At 33.7% G+C, this 20,051-nt stretch overlaps 1 protein-coding gene across 2 annotated transcripts; it reads right to left on the bottom strand.

Moving 5' to 3' along the window:
• Positions 1-106: 106 nt before the first annotated feature.
• On the bottom strand, positions 107-5,717 carry LOC18590050 (vacuolar protein sorting-associated protein 26A-like). 2 transcript variants are annotated; one of them, XM_018128474.2, is made up of 12 exons: positions 5,561-5,717; positions 5,327-5,377; positions 5,140-5,214; positions 4,522-4,596; positions 4,320-4,392; positions 3,940-3,984; positions 3,608-3,719; positions 3,177-3,243; positions 2,260-2,304; positions 1,757-1,812; positions 1,468-1,643; positions 107-757 (listed from the first exon to the last, which is right to left on the bottom strand). In XM_018128474.2, exons 2-12 carry the CDS (start codon positions 5,327-5,329, stop codon positions 582-584), a joined length of 903 nt encoding a protein of 300 aa, XP_017983963.2. In that variant the 5' UTR covers positions 5,330-5,377; positions 5,561-5,717; the 3' UTR covers positions 107-581. The 2 variants fall into 2 exon arrangements, with proteins under 2 accessions (XP_017983963.2, XP_088665965.1); XM_088809839.1 differs by lacking the exon at positions 5,327-5,377 and having other exon boundaries at positions 5,561-5,707.
• Between the last annotated feature and the right edge of the window lie 14,334 nt (positions 5,718-20,051).

Below are 20,051 nucleotides of genomic sequence, written 5' to 3'. Positions count from 1 at the left end.
ATAGGTAAAAGGTGATTGACATCCGTGCGGAGGGGAGGGGAGGGGGTAACTGTGAATGGACTGGCCAACCACGGAAAAGACTGATGCATGAAAACACTACACATGGTGACATAAAACAGAGTACAAGCAATTTTTATTTATCATAAATAAAGATTAAAGCGCTGACAAAAGAAAACAAACTCCATGCAAGCCAACTTTCTGAACAACTCAACAAGCCTACAGCCAACGATGGAACCCAGATTTTCATTTTTTTTTCTTTCAATGAATGGAAAATACATGATGGACAAACAAGACTGAGATGCAAGTATGATGCCGTCGCAAAACAAAAGCAGCCCAAGACTTCCTTAACAAGATGAACGAACAGGATTTGTCATGGCTTGTCGTTCCATGGGTGCTTGATGAATAAACGAACTCCAAAGATCAAGTCATTAATGTGCAGATTACAGAGGAACAAGGCCCAGGTTTAGCATACAATCTTCTATCAGAGAGCCAGAAAGGGTTCCAATATATGCGCCATGAAGTATTCTGCTCTTCTTTCCCACATTCAAATGTCTGAACCCATTGGATTTGAAAGAAAATTATCAAGTTTCGAGAAGCCGGTACACAGTGATTTCTTGCTGTTTGAAGTATCGTCGATCTTCTTCGTCCACTAGCACAAGATTCAAATAGTACTTCACGCTGAATTTGTTATTGATGTTACGATATGTTGGTGTCAGTTCATATGGACTCAAGAAAAGTCTGATTGGAATTGATTCTCCTGCCAAAACATTGGGAGTAGCTCCAGTTAGACAATTTCCTCAATCTGGGCAGATGACCCTTGGTGATATACATGACTCCACAGAAATATCTGATCTAAGCTTATTAATACATCACAATGTTATCATAGTTTAGATATATACCCATTAAGTATCTCAGATTATTAAAAAAAGCAAGATTTTGAGGACGAACGTGCATAAATACAACAATCAACTTCTTTTTTTGATTGGCAACCCACCCATGGAGGGTCGGGAAACAATCAACTTCTTCATTTTCATTTAGAACTCATAATTTGCCATAACTTATTTTCTCTTTTTTTCTCTTCTCAAATCAATATCAGAATATTTATTTCTGTTTAGCATTTTCATGATAGTTTTGCAGCATCAGACATCAGTAAATCTGTTAATATCATTTCTTGAAACCTAAGTCTAAAATGATATTAATATTGCAAAGAAAGCAGCAGTCTGCCTATCCACTATAGTGTGCAGTGGTCATCCAGCTCCATGTCACCATTGCAAGCAGATTGTTTTAGAAAGTAAACAATTCAGCAAATTCAACAATATAGAACGTCATCAAGGCAAATACCAATAGTAGGAGGCATTTTTTAAAAGCATGGTTCTATAAGTGTCCTCTTCCTAGGACTCTCACTTTGTAACATTTAAAAATATAAAGGTACAAATCATATGATGTGAAATAGAGAATTTTGAGTACCTCTGACAGGAGCACCATCCATCAACTCAAATTTTGCGAGGGTCTCTGTCTCAACATATGTATTAGGCCCTGATCCAGTTGATTCTCGGCGCCTGATCTCAAGCTCCATATTTTTTAGCTTAATTCTAACAAGAAGAAAATATATTTTGCCGATAATGACATCCTTCAAATGATACCTGAATATTTTGCAATCCAATATAAACATATCAGTATCCTTCCAACTTAGTTTACAATAAGCTGCATGAATCTATACAAACTCTTGTCGAGGAATGCACTTTCACTGACGTACTTGCTTTTACTGTATTCAAATTCAATGTGCAGACAATCCTCAATCCCCACTTCCATCTAGATGAAGCATCAACACAAACAGATCAAGTCAATATGAAAATTCCAAAACCATCAAATCACCAAGGAAACAATTAAAAATACAGTTTCACAGTCATTCCAATAACTTCCACAGAAATTAACATTCGGAATATCAGGCACTAGTATAGGAGATTTTAAAGCTCCGTGTAATTTGTAAAGGGACTAAGGGAGCATGTCTCTATGAAGAATTATGATAAATGTAGCCCAAATTTAGGCTATGGCACGTCTTCATATGGTCAACAAAGAGAATAGATAAAGTAATTGTATTGGAGCAGCAGGAAAAGTTAAATTTTGACACACAAGTATAGATAAGTTTCAGAGGAAAAAATTCTTCTAATATAGATCTCATCAACTACCTGAAACAAATAAGCATCAGGAAAAAAAAGGAAAGTGAGCACAATATTTGTAATAGGAATCTTTCCTCACCTTAATACTGTTATTGATTGATGGAGGCGGAGTATAGTTGCGAACCTGATGCAGAAAATTTAAAAAGAAAAACATGAAAAATAAATTTCAATCTTCTAAGCTATCATCTTAATCGAGGTAATCTAACTAATTGAACAAGTAAGCTTCTACAAGATAGGAAAATATAAAATTGGATGCAAAATAAAGGAAAATCCTTTTTACCCTAATATGGTGGAGTATTAAGAGGATGAAATAGTCAAAGAGAATCAACAATTATCTGAGTATGCTCACAGATTTTATATAATAAAAGAGATCAAATTTTATAAATACTAACATCAAATTTTATAAATATTAACATCTCCTAGTGAACACCATATCAGTAAAGAGTGCTAAATGGCTAATCAGCTTTGTCCTTCTCACAATATCATCTAGAAAGAATAGCTTCCTAATTCTCTCAATTTTCAACAACTCTTCCAGACCTCATACGTTTCTTTTACGTAATACACTCCTTTGTTTGGAACAGCTTTAGCAGAATTTTTCAAATGAAAAATAAACATTATCGCATTTGAATAAATACTGTAAGATGCCTTCCCACACAGTCCAAGCCTGTTTACTATTGCAAAACTGTAACTATAGCTCATGCATAACAGTCTATCAAAGAGACACAATAGATTACCTTCTTTCCTCCAAAGATAAAGAAAGCTAAACATAGAAAGTGCATTTTATTAACTTCTAGGGCAGTTGAATTGAAAAACTGACATGAGTAACATAACATCACCCTCACATAATTTAACAAGTCAAATCATACACTGATATACAAAAGTTAAAAGGAGACTGATAAACGACAACAATTATGACAATAATGTATTAGCAATCCAAATGACAATTTAACTAGAATAGCATAATAAATCTATTAGTGCTTATATAAAATACATTACCACAAAATCTTGGTACTCCACAATGTTGCTGACATAGTTTCTACTGATTGTCACTTTCAGTATATACCTACAAATTTGCAAGAAAGTTTAGACAGATTAGTTTTGTGTTAATATCCTATTCTAATAGATTCGTGGTCGCTATATCATCACACGTGTTCTGTAAGTAAATGGCGATAATCTCTAATCTCAATAACAAACATGAACAATAAATTGAATTCCACAAATAAAATGAGACACTAGTGAAAGCAGGAGTAACCATTTAGAAAGCTACGATAAGCAGACATAAGCTTATGTCCTTCATACTCCAACATCACAGGGATAACTCAAATAAGCACAGTAACATTCAAAAGATTGTTCAAGAAAAGGATAATTTCTACATGCATTAAAAATTTATCAGAAAAACCAATGAAGAAATGAAATGAATAGCCTACCTAAGCCTAACATTGACTCCGTTGTAAGACTCATATGGCATCTCCACTGTAGAAAATTCAAATGGATATGTTTTTCGTTCATATAATTCACCAGGAACATCAAGTTCACGTACTGCAACCAAAGATTGAAAATTGGAGTAAACTTAGAAGCAGCATACCATTACTAATCAATTTGAGGAGAAACGGATATATAATGGCTCAACAGACATGGAAAAGCGGTGGAGTGGGGAAAGGATCAATTGGAAAATAAATAGTAAAACTTGTAAGAATGCTAAAACTGCTGGTTAAATCAAAGACTTTAAGTTTTTTCTCTCATGATCAAATACACTCACCAAGAGAGGTAAAATCATAGAAGTTGCCTCTATCAAAATACAATTCTGCAAAGAAGAAAGAAAAATGTCATGGTCCAGGTATAGGGGCATCATACGACATACAGAAATCCTCCTCCAATATAACATATTACTGACAAACTCTGGCAACCAAGTATCACTACGGAAGACAATCTAACTTTAAAGTCAGAACAGACTCAACTATAAGAAAGAGTAAAACAACATAATGGTAAGCGTGATTATGAGTTGACTCAGGCTAAATATGTGTAACTTTTAAAGATTAAAAAAGCAATGCATTAAAGTAATAGCTGCTATATAGATATGCTGAGCTAATAGTCAAATGACAGACCTAAAACAAAAGACATGAAGCAAATGAAGCACACCTATCTGACCAAGGAGCTCAATTTTAACACCATTATGTTCAACCTTCTTCCCCTGTATTGGTTCTATAACTACCTGTAATATCAGTAATAAAAAATCAAATCACTCATACAATTTTGACTGCAAATAATCACAAAAATGGTTTACATAAAATAAGTAGATAAACTCAATTATAAGTTCCAAAATGGCTACACAAAACAATACCTCCCCTACAATGTTTTCTTGGCTCTGGAAGAGAGCAACCATAACTGTTTTCCCATTTTCCTTCTTTAGTGGAACCTACAAAAGGACATTAATGTAAGAAGAGTATATTGGAAGACAAAATGCCAAACAAACAGCCTGAAATAAAAGTAAAGCATCTCATCTAAAACTCAAGATTATAACCCTTGACCAAAGTTGACAACATTAGAAAAGAGAAAAAAGGGAGGGAGGAGAGTTTAATGAGTTCAAAGCAACAAAATTACATACTATATATGTAAAATTTTGCATACAAAACAAAAAGTGAAACAAATTTGTAATGGACAATTACTTAAACCACAACTTTCTCTGATAGCTGCTTGGAAATTACATAGAATATGTTTCGTTGTGCTTTTTGCTCCCTTATAAAATTGCTTAAAGGTAATTCAAATAGCAGAAAACTCATATCTAATTAAAATGAACAATGGCTAAAACACAACATCAATTCTAACATAACTGTTATATATAAAAGTAAATCATGCATTTTATTTTGTATATACATGCACTTTTTTGCTTTTTACCTAAATTTTTTATCCCTTTGTGATTGGAGTGGGAAAAAAGAAAGTATTTAGAAGCAAGATATACCTGCTTACGGCTTCTTCCATCTGCAAATGAAATGAAAATATTACATGGCGGCTTGAAAGCTCCTACTAGGTAATTCTGCACATGATTAAAGAAAAAAATCATCATAAGTTGCTCATATATAAATATTCTTTGATTAAGTAAAACCTAAAAAAGAAAAAAGAAGAAGCAATTTCCTGAGAAATAATACCATGATGCTTTAGTGGAATCCTGAATCAAGAGTTTGCCAAGCATGAAGAGCCTAAAACCAGTAACATAATTCATTGAAATTTTAAATCAATAAAGCTAATGCTAGAAAGTAGTCGGAAAATGGACTAAAATAAGCTTCAAATCAAATTCAAACGTTCACCATTTTCTTACTTTTGATGGAAAAGCGTAGGCAACTGAATCAGATCGAAGAAACAACAGGGAAAAGAAAAATTACCTGAATTAGGGTTCTAAGAAGAACGGTTGACTGTTGAGCATAGAGCAGATCAGGCGTAAGAAATTTTAAATTATTATTATTAGCACTACAATGTTTTTTTTTTTTTTGTTGAGTTCTTTCGTTTCGCTTCTCCTACCAGTCTTCGCTACGGGTCTTCAATGATTTTTACCGTTAATGAAAATACATATTACTACAAAAAGGTAAATAAATTTGTCTTTGTCCGTTATTTAAAAGTTAACTCCGTTAACTATTTTTCCATTTTTATTACAATTTGTCACATGGCTTCCTTTTTTTTTTTTTTTTTCTTATTTGTCCTCTTCTTCCCCGTTGAGTTCCAATTCCAGTCACTCTTTGCAGCAAATCTCTCACAAGTCATCGTACAATCATGGCTATAGTCATCATCTTTTTCTCTTCTTCCTTCTTTCTATCTTTCCTCCCCCGTTATGTCGCAGTTTCCCTATTTAGAACCATTTTATCCTCACCTTTGAACATCAAATTTTTATCCTAAATTCCCTACTTAAGTTTCATGGTCAATCTTTGGCTATGCTTCAACAACATTCCGACACCAATCATGGATCATATATCCCTATGTTTCTTTTTTACTTTATTGCCTAAACTTCAGCTCTCACTTTCTCTCTCTAGAATTCATTTTCTCTCATAAACCACAACGTAGCAAAATAAGCTAGTTAAGTATCACTTTATTAAATTTTAGGACTCCAATTTATTCCGTTTCAAATTATAGAATTTGTTTATGTAATTTATCCAAAAAAAAGAGCTTTTAATTGTAAAAAAAAAAAAAATTACTTGCACATAGTCTCACCAAGAATTGATTTTGGTAAAATCCTACCTTGAATAAATTTTATTAAATTATACATTCTCTCATCTTAGATCCACTTTTATGTACAGTTTAAGATAGTTTTTTCTTAATAATATTATAATATAAAATTATTTTATAAATTGTCAATAATAAAATTTTTTAATGTGGAGATTTTGTGGCACTACTAATATATATTGATGACATTGTCATTGGAAGCTTATCAATATAGGCTACCAATGGTTTAAAGGCTTATTTGAGCACTCAATTTAAGCTTAAGGATCTTGGAAAATTAAAATACTTCATAAGACTTGAAGTTGCAAGATCACCACCAGGCACTTTGATATGCCATAGAAAGCATACACTGGATCTTCTTGAAGAACATGGTTTTCTGAGTACAAAACCAGTGTCAATTCCTATTGACTATAATTATTAACTGAGCAAGGTAGAATCTGAAGACAGATTTTACAACATATGGACAACTTATAGGTAAATTGTTGTATTTGACACTCACAAGGCTTGATATTGCCTATGCAATTCAGGTTTTGTCACAGTTCATAGATAGACTAGGACATGTGCATTTGATGGTAGCACATAGGGTGTTGAAATATTTTAAAGATTCAGTAGCACAAGGAATTAAATTCAAAGTTAGACATCACAGTTTACTCAGACAGTGATTGGACAGGGTGTCCTAATTCAAGAAGGATTGTAACAGGTTTTAGTTTCTTTGTTGGAGGTTTTTCAATGAGCTAGAAATTCAAAAAGCATATTATAGTGGCACGTTCAACAAAGGCAAAATACCGTTCAATGGCATCAGCTTGCTGTAAGGTTTTTTTTTTTTTTTTTTAAAGGTTACAACAATTTATTTATTCTTGCAGAGGCCACTACAACCTATCATTTGTAAGTAGTTCCATTACAATCCACCCGAAAGCCTCAAGCTTGCTACAAATATATTTTTTGCATAAATTATAACCGTAGAAATTACATATGAATACATTGGCATGACTCTGCTGCCACATGGAACAACTCAAGTTGAAAGGTTGGACCTAGTTAGAATAACTATATACAGCTCACATGGCAACAACATAAACATACTGTGAACTCTCTTTCCCTCTTCTCCCAACATTAATTTCTCCATGCTGCTGCACTGTGTCACCGCAAATTTGATTTAAAAGATGGAAAGAGCAATGGAAAACTTTTTTTATCCCTTTGGCTATGCTTTAGAGGCCCACGCCATGGCTATCAAATATCATGAGGCAAAGCCGATCGATGTCTATGCATCCAGGCAGATAAATCTGGTGTAGTAATGAAAATTTATGGCAAATGGTGGCTGACTTGACATTTGCAAAGGTGCAATATTCAGAGGACCAATGGCCTGAATCATCATATTTCCGCTAGAGCCGTTGGATCTAGCGGTTGAACCTTTGGCCTTCTCATTTCTTCCTCTATTACTACCATCTCTTGTAAATACTTGATTTTGGTCGATACTTATTATTTGAAGAATTATTTTATAGCATAATATTATACAGAGAATAATAAGAATAACCATTACAAGTGAAGCACTACTTCACGCAAAATAATTAAAAAAAATAAATTACTACTTTACATAGAACAACTAGAATAAGTAGAACATTACTCAATGTGAAATAACTAATATAAGTAGAATAACTATTTCGCACAGAATAACCACTTCACACAGATGACAATGAAAATAATCTAAAATAAGTGACAGGGTTCACGGGTTATTTTCATTTTTAGATGTTTTGAAGAGTTTGGCTTGGTGGCTCGAATGTGGAGGTAATTAAAAGGTTTTCCTCTTAACATTTTTTTGAAATACAAATGTTTTTCCTTTTTACCTATTTCTCTTGTAATTGTTCACGTACACATTCTTCTCTTAACTTGTTCTAATATATTTTTTCATGTATACATCTTCTTTATTACTCGAGAACAAGTGTTATTATAGTCAATTACTTCAACAATTATATATTAAGTTTCCAACTATTACTCATTATATGCAATAAAATCTTTGTTTTAATATCTACATAATAAATTACAGTAACAGTTACTCACATTAAAACTCTTTATAATAATGCCATTCATTATACACATTAAACCCTATTCTTGAGTAATCGCCACTTCTAGCATTATATATAGAACTTTCACAATTCATTTGAGGAGACTTTCACTTTTTGAAACTACCTTACTCTTACTTAGAGTTGCTCTTTCTAGCCCTTTTATACATTGTCTAGCTATTCTCTTCTTGTTCTTTTTCACTTGTCACGACACTTAATACTTTAGGTGTAGACACTAAAATCATAAACAAAAAATGAATCAAAAAATATATAATAAAAATAATAAAAATTAAAAAAATAAAGAAGAAATGAAAAAGAGGGGACAGAGGTATGACTGGCAGGGTGCGTCCCTCCCTCACCCTGCTAGACGTGAAAAATTTGCGTCTGGCAGGGTAGTGGAACGTGCCCCCCAGTGCCTAGGAACAAGGTAGTGGAGCGTGCCCCCTCTAGAGCCCGAGAATCGGGTATAAAGGGGAGGGGGCACTGTAGCATTCGGGGGAACCCGGAGAGCAACCTACAAGCTTTCTAAGCAACCGAGAGCAACCAAAAATTGCTAAAAAAAAAAATCAATCAAATAAAAAAAATTACCCTAAGTTTTTCTAGCAGCCAGAATCAACATAGCAAAAAATACCACACATATGCATAAAAAAGGATAGGAAGCCTTGGGTTTTGGGCTCGCCCCCGGTGAAAAGAAGAAGCAGAGAGAGGAGAGAGTTTGGTTCGAGCAGTGCCGGCGAGGGGAGGAAAGCCAGATTTGGGCGACGAAAGTAAAATAGGCTTCGGTGGCTGACGGGAAGAGAGAGAGAGGGTGAGAGGTTGACGCTGAAAAAAGGAAAGAGAGGGAGATCCGATTTAGTGGGAGCTGGGGCTTTTGGGTTTTACCAACCACCGGTGAAAGGAGAGTGAGAGAGATCTTGACCACCAGTGAAAAGAGATCTGGAGATCGGATCGAGCGGTGTTAAGGGGGTCAGATCTGGTGGCACGATTGGGGCCGGTAGAGAAGAAGAGTTTTCAGGTGGTTGGTGAAAAGAAGGAAAGTGAGAGGAGAAAGGTTCGAGCTGTCCCAGGAAAGAGACAGCCGACCGACGCAGGAAAAACGTTGCCGGTTTGGGAGAGAGCTGACCGTTGGGTTGGCCGGCGGTTTGTAGAGAGAAGGGAGAGAGTTAGGTGGCTAGAGAGAGAGGCAAAAGAGAGAAAATGGGGAGAGGAGAAAAAAAAAAGAATTTATAGTTAGGGTTTGGGAGGTTCAAAATGACGTCATTTTGAGACTCATCAACAAACTTAGCCAATCCTTTTAAACGGTGTCGTTTGGGCGCACAACAGGGCAGCTGAAGCAAGGCACTAAACGGTGCGTTTTGACTGAAAGAGGAGTGGGCTTCTGGAGCTATTGTGGGCATCCGTGGGTTCAGTTTTGGGCTAGTCCAAGCCCGACCTTGGTATGTTCTGGGCTCTACGATTATTGGGCTTGAATCTTTTATGCTTATTGTGAATGCTTTTTTTCTTTTTTTTTTTTAATTTTGTTTTATATATTTACTTATTTTAGTTATTTTTAGAAAAAATGAAATTAAAACTTTATATACAAGAAATTGGATAAAGTAAAAATATAAGAATCTATACATTTAATTATGTAATAGATAATAGCAAACTTAGGTAAAAATAAGAAAAAAAAGTAAAAAAAGGAAAAAAAAAGGGTTACTTAGTTATAAAAATAGATCCAAAAATAAAAATGAGTAGGAAAATAAATGAACATTTAAGTAAAGAATAATAATATGGTAAATAGGCTTAGAGGGACATTGTACATGGAAAAGAATATGAAAAAAAAATATAAAAAAATAGAAATAGAAAATATAGTAGAATAAAATATGTAATTGTCAAAGTATTTAAAAAGATAGTTTCATAAATGAAAAAGAATGAGAATGGGACAAAGTGATGAATTATTCAATAAGTAAACAATACCGATGATGGGATGATCGGTCGGGGATGCGAGGAGTCGCAATCCCGGGCCGATATTCCTTAGGTTCGAAATCCGAATCAAGACTCCACCAGTACGATGGGAGGGCCTCGATTTCAAGATTCTGAAATTCTTAACAAATAAAGAGTTTGACTATATCAAAAAAATTACTTGATAAAAATAGTAAAAAATGATAAAAAAATGATAAAAAAAAATAATTCAAATATATAATGAATAATTAATTTGTGAAAATACAATATACATGGCATTAAATAAATAAAAAATAAAATAAATAATAATAAAAAATAACTAATAACTAATTTAAAATTAAGCATTGAATATTAAGTGGCATAAACTATAAAAAAATGTGAAGATAAAGATAAAAAAAAGAATAATAAATAATAATAAATATATATATATATATATATATATATATATATATATATATAATAAGATCTTAGACATTAGGTTTGAATAAAAGATTGCTTATGAAAAATATAATAATAAAAATATAAAAATATATAAAATAAAAATAGTATAATAAAAAAATAATATAAAATTTTTGTTCACTAAAATAACATAGAATTATAAACAATTTGTCTAATTATAAATGGAAAACATAAGAACTTAGAACAAAAAAATGTAAAGTATAAAAAAAATAATAATAAGAAATAAGAATAGAAAATATGATAATAAAATATATAATAAAATAAAATAATAATTAATTAATAATAACAAAAAAAATATAGATAATTGCATTAGCATAGCATATATATATTGCATCATACATATCATTGCATATAAATATTTCTGTTTTCGAGTTTAAGCCCCGATGATAGGATTTTTCGAGGATCTTGCGAAGGCGAGTATTCCTCGAAAAGTTCCTTAGGTGAAAGGGTGTTCTCGGGTCCCACTAGTATGATGGGAGAGCTCGAGAAACATTTTTAATAAAAGGCTTTTGCCCGAATTAGGTTCACTATGCACGAAAACCTTATTTTTAAAGAAAAACGTATGATAACTCCGATGATGGGGATTATTCGTTAAATTTGCAAAGGCGAATTTCTCAAATAATTCCCTAGGTGAGAGAATACCCCGAGTCCCACCAGTATGATGGGCGGATTCGAGAAAATATCCTCGATAAAAAGTTATTCGTCCGGTATTTTTTTTTCACGTCATGCATCTTGCCCCGTATTTGCATTCCATTTTAGGTCAAATAGGAGATAAAAATAAGTGAATAATAATTAAGGAAACATAGTGAAATTAAAAATTAAAGTCCAATAGGATAATCTAAAAATAGTACCGTTCATGGAACGGGTGTCTCGGGGGTGCTAATCCTTCCCCGGGCGTAACCGTACTCCCGAACCTAGATCTAGAAAATCGTAGACCAGTTTAAAGTTCTTTTCGGTGGGCTTAAAATTAATTTAAGTTTTCATCGATTAGAATCGAGTCAATAGGTGGCCAATCGCACATAGTAAAAAAAGATTGGTGGCGACTCCTAGTTTAAATTTTTTTAGTGATTTTTCACATACGAGTCTGGCGGTCTGGTTCCCGGATCCGCACGTTACGACATTAGGAGCTATTCCAATCTTCTTCTTCGCTATCTCTGGTAATCCCTTACTTGTTTACAACGCTTCCTGTTTCTACCACAAAAACCTTTACACCTCCCAAGCTCTTTGAGCTCTTCACCCTACTACAGGCACCATGGGAGTCCATATCCTATAGACCATTTTCTAGAGCTCGAACTAAATTCTCAAGTCGTTTCGTGTCACACTTGTCAATCCAGCAGTGAAGGTTATATGGTTAAAATCCTTGTGCTATGATAATTAGTTTGCCATCCATATCTGTAAAAATCGTACCTTTCATGAATGCATTAAACACATTGAAATGAACAGCTATTTCGTTCGTGAAGAGGTACAAGGAGTGATTGAACCAGCATATGTACACACTAATTCACAGGTTACAGACCTGTTCACATAGGCTTTATAGCCAAAGCAATTTCATCATTTACTCAACAAGATGTGTGTTCATAATATTCACACACATCTTGAGAGGGAGTGATAATGTGAAAGGTTATTGAGGGTTGATTATGTTTGAAGTAATAAAAGAGTACCTTTGATTGAAAGGAGGACCACATGGAGAGCACATGACAAGATATACTAAAAAGCACGTGGTAGTCATGCGAGTTGTTAATAACTTGTTACTGTAATAATTCTTAGTTTATTAATTTCTTGTAATTAATTTTATTTTCTCTCTCATAAATTGTATTGTGATAATCCGCCTACATTAAATATATGCAAAAATCCTATTGTTCCATAAAAGAACAAAGCATATAGAAGTAAATTGTCAATTTATGAGAAAGAAGGTGATTGCAGGACTTATCAAGCCAATTTATATACATACCACTCTCTAGTTAGCTGGCTTGTTTACCAAAGCATCACTACTAGGACAATTTTAATTTTTAATCAGCAAGATGAGTATTCTGAACATTCATGTGCTCATAATACTTATTTGAAGGGGGAGTGTTAAACAGATGGTTTCCATAAGAGAGTAGTTACACATGTTATATTACACGTGTCTAATTGTATAAAGACACATGATTATATGTTTAATTATTCTTGTAATTAGGATTAGTTTTCTTTTAAAGCAATATTAGTCTTGTATATAAATAGCTGTAATAAACTGTTAACAAAAATAGAAGAATTCAGTTTCATTTCCTCCTTTCCTTGTTTTGTTCCTCTTTTCTTTCCATAAAGTATATTCAAGTTAGTTAGCTTTACTTTTTCTCTTTTGTATTCTTGTATCACACCGTAGTATAAAGGGGTTTTTGTATTCTGTTAGTTTGGTATGAAATGTACAAAGAATTTCTCTCCAGTGTTTGCATTGTTTACTTGATTAGCATTTAAACTCTAAAAAAAAATTATACAAATTATAAATACCCATTTTTTATAAATAAAAGAATTAATGATGTATAATTGTTTTTTTAAGTTGAAGGATTTGAAGAAATCTAGAAAATGATGAAGAACTTGAAAAATGAAGGAGAAAATAGAGCAATCAAGAAAGAAAAGAGAAAAGATTTTGTAAGTCCAAAACAACACTCATTTAACACGTTTTATTTAGTCTCCAATATTCGATATATACATGGTTAAGGATACAGAAAATTATCAAAGTAATAGACAAGGCCATCTGGCATTTCTATCTTCTAAGTGCAAAAGGAATGGTGAAATATTCCTTGGCACACCCACACAAGCTAACCGTATGAAACAATATGTAGCTTTAAAGGAAAGTAAATGCTGAAAACAATCCTAACATTTGGGAAAAAAAGTAAATACAAACAGTATACGTAAAAATGTACCTAAGCATTTGACTCATTGATTGGTGTATTATCTCTCTCCCTAAAGAGAAATGTTCGAATCCCCTTTCCTCTAATTATAAAAAAAAAATAATAAACATAAAAATAAAATAAAGCATGCTATAAAGATAGAAAAAGAACTGAAACGAGATGAGAACAAGAATAAAATGGTAGCAAAGTAGTCTTCTTCCTTCAATTCAAACTTCATTCCACGAATTCCCTTAAACCTCCATAAACCTTGTTAATGAGATGAAAAACAATGCTTCAACAATAATGCACATCTATCTTGATTAACAAACAAAATGAATCTTGACTTATGACTTTTTTACACGATTTCAGTTTAGTATTTTTATATATTGTGTCTTTGAACGAAAATTAATCTTTGATTTCTCATTCTTCATATCCTTGTGAATCTTAATATGCTTAAAGCATTCATATGAGTAAAAGGATATATATTGTTGATTAAGTTTTTTATTCTAAATGTTACTGTTTGACATTATTTTACTTTAGTATTTATATAATTCTGTCTTCGCATAATTTCAAATTAATCTTTGGTTTCTCATTCTTCATATCATTGTGAATCTTTACCTTAGCAAGAACAGTTAGTTAGTATGCTTAAAGCATTCATATGGATTATTATTTTACAACTTTTTCGCATGATTTCAATTTAGTATATATATATATATATATATATATTATGTTTTTGCAGGATTTCAAATTAATCTTTGGTTTCTCATTCTTCATCTTTAATCCTTGTGAATCTTTACGTTAGCAAGAATGATTAGTTAGTATGCTCAAAGCATTCATATGGAGTAAAAGGATATATACTTGGTTAAATTTTTTATGTTAAGCACTTTTAAAGTGTTATTATGGATTGAGCTATTAAAGAAAGATTTCAACCAGACCACTTCTTGACATTCCTAAAGTGGTTTTATCCTCTAGAAATTTGACGAACTCTTCTTAAAACCCACATTGTTAATCCGTATAGTTTTACGGTCATCATATTTGGAAGACCTTTCACTTTCGAATGGTTCAAACCATTTGCCACACCTTACACCTCATCCCCACCTCCTCTCCATGAAAACCTTTTCACTAGAGAGTAACCATACAAAGAGTTGCTTAGCATTCTTTACTGTATGAATGGCAAAAACCTTCCTGAAGAAAGATACCCATTTCTCCAAGAAAATCCCTGACAACACTACCCATTGGAATACATCCCAAAACTAAAACTTCAGCTTCAGATTTACATTGATAATCACTTCTAGTGGTGGAATTCTAATGATTGGGGATATGAACCTTTACATCTCAAACATGTAAACCTTCCCCTTGTCGTAACGTGCGGGTTCGGGAACCCAACCGCCAGACGTAGATGTGAAAACTCACTAAACAATTAAACTAGGAGTCGCCACCAATCTTTTTTACTAGGTGCGATTGGTCACCTATTGACTCGATTCTAATCGATGAAGCCTTAAATAAATTTTAAGCCCACTGAAAAGAACTTTCAACTGGTCTACGATTTTCTAGATCTAGGCTCGGGAGTACGGTTATACCCGGGGAAGGATTAGCACCCCTGGGACTCCCGTTCCATGAACGGTACCATTTTTTAGATTATCCTATTGGGTTTTAATTTTTAATTTCACTATATTTCCTTAATTATTATTCTTTTATTTTTATCTCCTATTTGACCTAAAATGGAATGCAAATGCGAGGCAAGATGCATGATGTGAAAAAAATGTCGGACGAATAACTTTTTATCGAGGATATTTTCTCGAATCCGCCCATCATACTGGTGGGACTCGGGGTATTCTCTCACCTAGGGCATTATCCGAAAAATTCACCTTCGTAAATTTTACAAATAATTCCCATCATCGGAGTTATAGTACGTTTTTCTTTGAAAATAATATTTTTGTGCATAATGAACCTAATTCGGGCAAAAGCCTTTTATTAAAGATGGTTCTCGAGCCCTCCCATCATACTGGTGGGACCTGAGGATACCTTTTCACCTAAGGAACTTTCCGAGGGATACCCACCTTCGCAAGATCCTTGGAAGATCCCATCATCGGGGTTTAAACTCGAAAATAGAAATATTTATATGCAATGATATGTATGATGCAATATATATATGTTATGCTAATGCAATTATCTATATATTTTTAGTTATTATTAATTAATTATTATTTTTATTTTATTATATTTTTTTGTTATCATATTTTCTATTCTTATTTCTTATTATTATTTTTTATACTTTACATTTTTTGTTCTAAGTTCTTATGTTTTTCATTTATAATTAGACAAATTGTTTATAATTCTATGTTATTTTAGTGAACAAAAATTTTATATTTTATATATTTATATATTTTTTTATAGTTTATGCCACTTACTATTCAATGCTTAATTTGACATTAGTTGTTTTTTATTATTTTTATTTTTTATTTAATGTCATGTATATTGCATTTTCACAAATTGATTACTTACTATATATTCAAATTATTATTATTATGGTTTTCATTTTTTATATTTTTATATTTTTTCCTTTTTATCTATTATTTGTTTATTTACTTTTTTTTAATGATTTTTGTGTTGTTAATTTTTATTTTAAAAAAATTTTAGGATCTCGAAATCAAGGCTCTCCCATCGTACTGGTGGAGCCTTGATTCGGATTCCGAACCTAGGGAATATCGGTCCAGGATTGCGACTTCTCGTACCCCGACCGATTATCCCATCATTGGTATTAAATTAAACTATTATTTTATTAATGATTCTTTATCTTATCCTATTTTCGTTCTCTCCTCATTCGTATTCCTTTCTCTATTTCATATAAAGCTATATTATTATTATTTTTTATTATTTTTTATTCATTATTTATTATTATAATTTTTATGACTCACAAAGTATTTAAATTTATTTCTTTTACCACTAATATTCACCCTTATATTTGTTGTTTGCATTAATTCTTATATTTTTAAATATTTATTTATTTATTTATTTATTTTAAAAAAAAGCTTTCAAACATTATACTAAATGATCTAGCTAACCCATATTTGGTCTAATCATCACAAGACACAAAAAGCCCATAAAGGAATAAGTGAAAATTTTTTACCTGACTTTGGCTCAGATGCTGACCCAAGTTCAATAGGACAACCGACTGGACCCTCTTCCCGAATTCACTGTTGGAGGCCCAAAAGAGTATTCTTCTTCCTTTGAAACGACACCGTTTCAGCTTCTTTGTGGCACCCAAAAACTGATTAGCAAAACAGCACCGTTTTGCCCACTGCCCTTTAAGCTTCTCATTCTTTTCTCTTTCACTTCCTCTCTCTAATAGCACCGGTTCTCTCCCATCTCTCTAAAAATATTTCCTTCTTCCTTCTCTTGCAAGCGTCGGCTTCTCTCTCCAAAACCCTTCACCGGCAACACTTCTTGGATGGTCTCACTACCGCCGCCAGTTAACCAATCGGCACTCCCTTTTGCAATCAAATGACTCTTTTTCTCTCTTTTTTTTTTGGTACAGATTGACCTTCCCTCTTCCTAGCTGTCCGTCGGTCTTCCTCTCTTTGTTCACTCTGACGTCGTAGGAGTCGTACCCCCCAACAGCTCTCTCCCGACGTGACTCACTATGACCGGGTGACAGCAACCCAAGGCTCCTGCCCTCTCTAAATCGGATCTCCCTCTCTTTCCTCTTTTCGACGTCGACCTCTCACCCTTTCTCTCTCCTTCTTTTCACCAACCACCCGAAAACTCTTCTTCTTTGCCGGCGCCAACCATGCCACCAGATCTGATCCCCTTGACACCGCTCGATCAGATCTCCAGATCTCCTTTCACCGGTGGTCAAGATCTCTCGTCAAGATCTCTCTCACTCTCCTTTCACCGGTGGTTGGTAAAACCCAAAAGCCCCAACTCCCACTACCGGTGACATTTTTTGTTTTTTTTTTTTTCTTTTTTTTGTTTGTAGTTGTTCTCGGTTGCTAGAGGATCTAGGGTATTTTTTTGATTTTTGCAGGTTACTTCGGGGTTTTCTAAAGCTTTTTCGATTCAAATTTTTCGCTTCCTAAGGATTTTTTTGTTGCCGATTTTTTCAGGCTCCCCCTTCCCGAATGCTACAGTGTTTTATACACTCGGCTTTTGGCCGAGTGTAGTGTTTCCACTATCCGATTCTTGGGCATGGGGGGGGGGGGGGAGGGGGGCACATTCCACTACCCTGCCAAACGTGAATTTTTTACGTTTGGCAAGGTGAGGAAGGTGCTTGGCAGGGTGCGTCCGTACCCTGCCAGTCGTACCTCTCTCCCCTCTTTTTTCATTTCTTCTTTATTTTTTATTTTTATTATATATTTTTTAATTCATTTTTTTGTTTATGATTTTAGTGTCTACAGCTGCCCCTCTTTGCGCATTTCAGAAATTCGAAATAGTGCAAAGACGTAGACACTGTATTTGACTAAATTCTTAAAATTTTTTTTAATGAATTCCTCAAAACTGAGGCAATGTGACTTTTAAAAATGAACTCCTTAAAACTGAGGCCACGAGACTTTTAAAATGAACTCCTCAAAACTGAGGCAATGAAACTTTTAAAATAAGCTCCTCAAAATTGAGGCAACGAGACTTTAAAAATGAACTCCTCAAAGCTGAGGCACCAAGACTTTAAAAATGAACTCCTCAAAACTGAGGCAACGAGAATTTTTAAAAATGAGCTCCTCAAAGCTGAGGCAACGTACCTTTAAAAATGAATTCCTCAAAATTGAGGCAACGAAACCTTTTTTCCTTTTTTGAAATGGTGAAAAATAATCAATTCCTCATCTGAAATTCTATGATTTTAAAGATGACTTTCCCTCTTTTTCAATTGTTTTAAAATTTTGAACATGGCAATTCATCTTTATCAGTTTCCTTTTTTTTGGGTGTTTTAGAGCCTTTTCTTTGATTAATGGGGGATGAATCGATCACGCTTCCGATCTCTCGTCTTCCCCAATTCTTTGCTCATAACTGTTTTCTTCCTCTATCATATGCATGGTCTAATCATTCTTCACATTTTTACTGTGCTCCATTCTATTGCTAATTCCATTTCTTTCTTTCTTTTCTTAATCTTTTCTCTTTTCTTTTCTTACATTGCCAGACTCCATTTTATTTCCTGTCAATTACGATCCTTTTTCAAAGTATTGCAAACATTTCTTACTTTATCATGCTCTTTATTAAGTATCATTCCAATTTTATGACAAATGCAATGCAATGTACTCTTATCTCCTCTTTTGGCAGAATGGAAATGATGGCATTGTTGGGAGCAGAAAGGCTACTTTTCATTAGAAAAAAGGGAAGTTTCTACAATCAAGCATAATGAAAAAGAACAGGGGAAAATTGGTTAAAACAAAAGGGATACAGTTCTTTTTTAATGACTGTTTCGATAGATATTAACAGTAGTCTCGAAATTTTATCCTGAAACAGGCACATTTGTCAGCTCCCTTGTCTTTTGCATGAACATCTCCGGATCATGATCTTCACCCTTTCTGTGTTAAGCTTTTGTAGTACTTGGACTTCCTTCGTGTCTAGACCACCTTTTCGGGTTTTCGCCCTAAACACATCTCCTAGATTCAAGCCGCCTTTTCAGGTTTTCAACTTGAAAATTTTCTTTTTTCTTCTTTTTTTTTATGCAAAATATTTCTTGACAACATCGGCATTCACCGGGTTGGAAAACTCCCTTCCATCTATCTCCGCCAAAATTAGTGCTCTTTCTGAAAAAGCTTTCTTCACCACAAATGGTCCTTCCTAATTCGGTGTCCATTTCCCGCGAGGATCATGCTGGTTCGGGAGAATTTTTTTCAATACTAATTCTCCTTCTCGGAACTGTCGAGGATGTGCCTTCTTGCCATATGCCTTCATCATTCTCTTTTGATATAACTGCCCATGGCAAAGTGCCGTTAACCTTTTTTCTTCTATGAGATTCAATTGCTCATAACGAGCATTAACCCATTCGGCTTCTTCCAACTGTACTTCTTTAAGGACACAAAGGGAAGGGATTTCTACTTCAATTGGTAAAACTGCTTCCATCCCATACACTAAAGAGAACGGTGTAGCTCCCGTGGAAGTTCGGACTGTTGTGCGATAAGCATGCAAAGCAAAGGGTAACTTCTCATGCCAATCTTTGTATACATTTGTCATCTTTTCAATTATCCTTTTGATGTTCTTGTTGGCTGCTTCTATCGCTCCATTCATCTTTGGGCGATAAGGCGTTGAATTGTGATGCTTGATCTTGAACTTGGCACAAACCTCTTTCATCATCGAACCATTGAGGTTACTAGCGTTATCCGTGATGATCCTTTCCG

Source organism: Theobroma cacao, chromosome 9 (genome assembly GCF_053813885.1).
Source record: "Theobroma cacao isolate CCN51 chromosome 9, ASM5381388v1, whole genome shotgun sequence".
Lineage (NCBI taxonomy): Eukaryota > Viridiplantae > Streptophyta > Magnoliopsida > Malvales > Malvaceae > Theobroma > Theobroma cacao.
The sequence above is the reverse complement of the archived record's forward strand: the minus strand, read 5'-3'. Positions and strand labels throughout refer to the sequence as shown.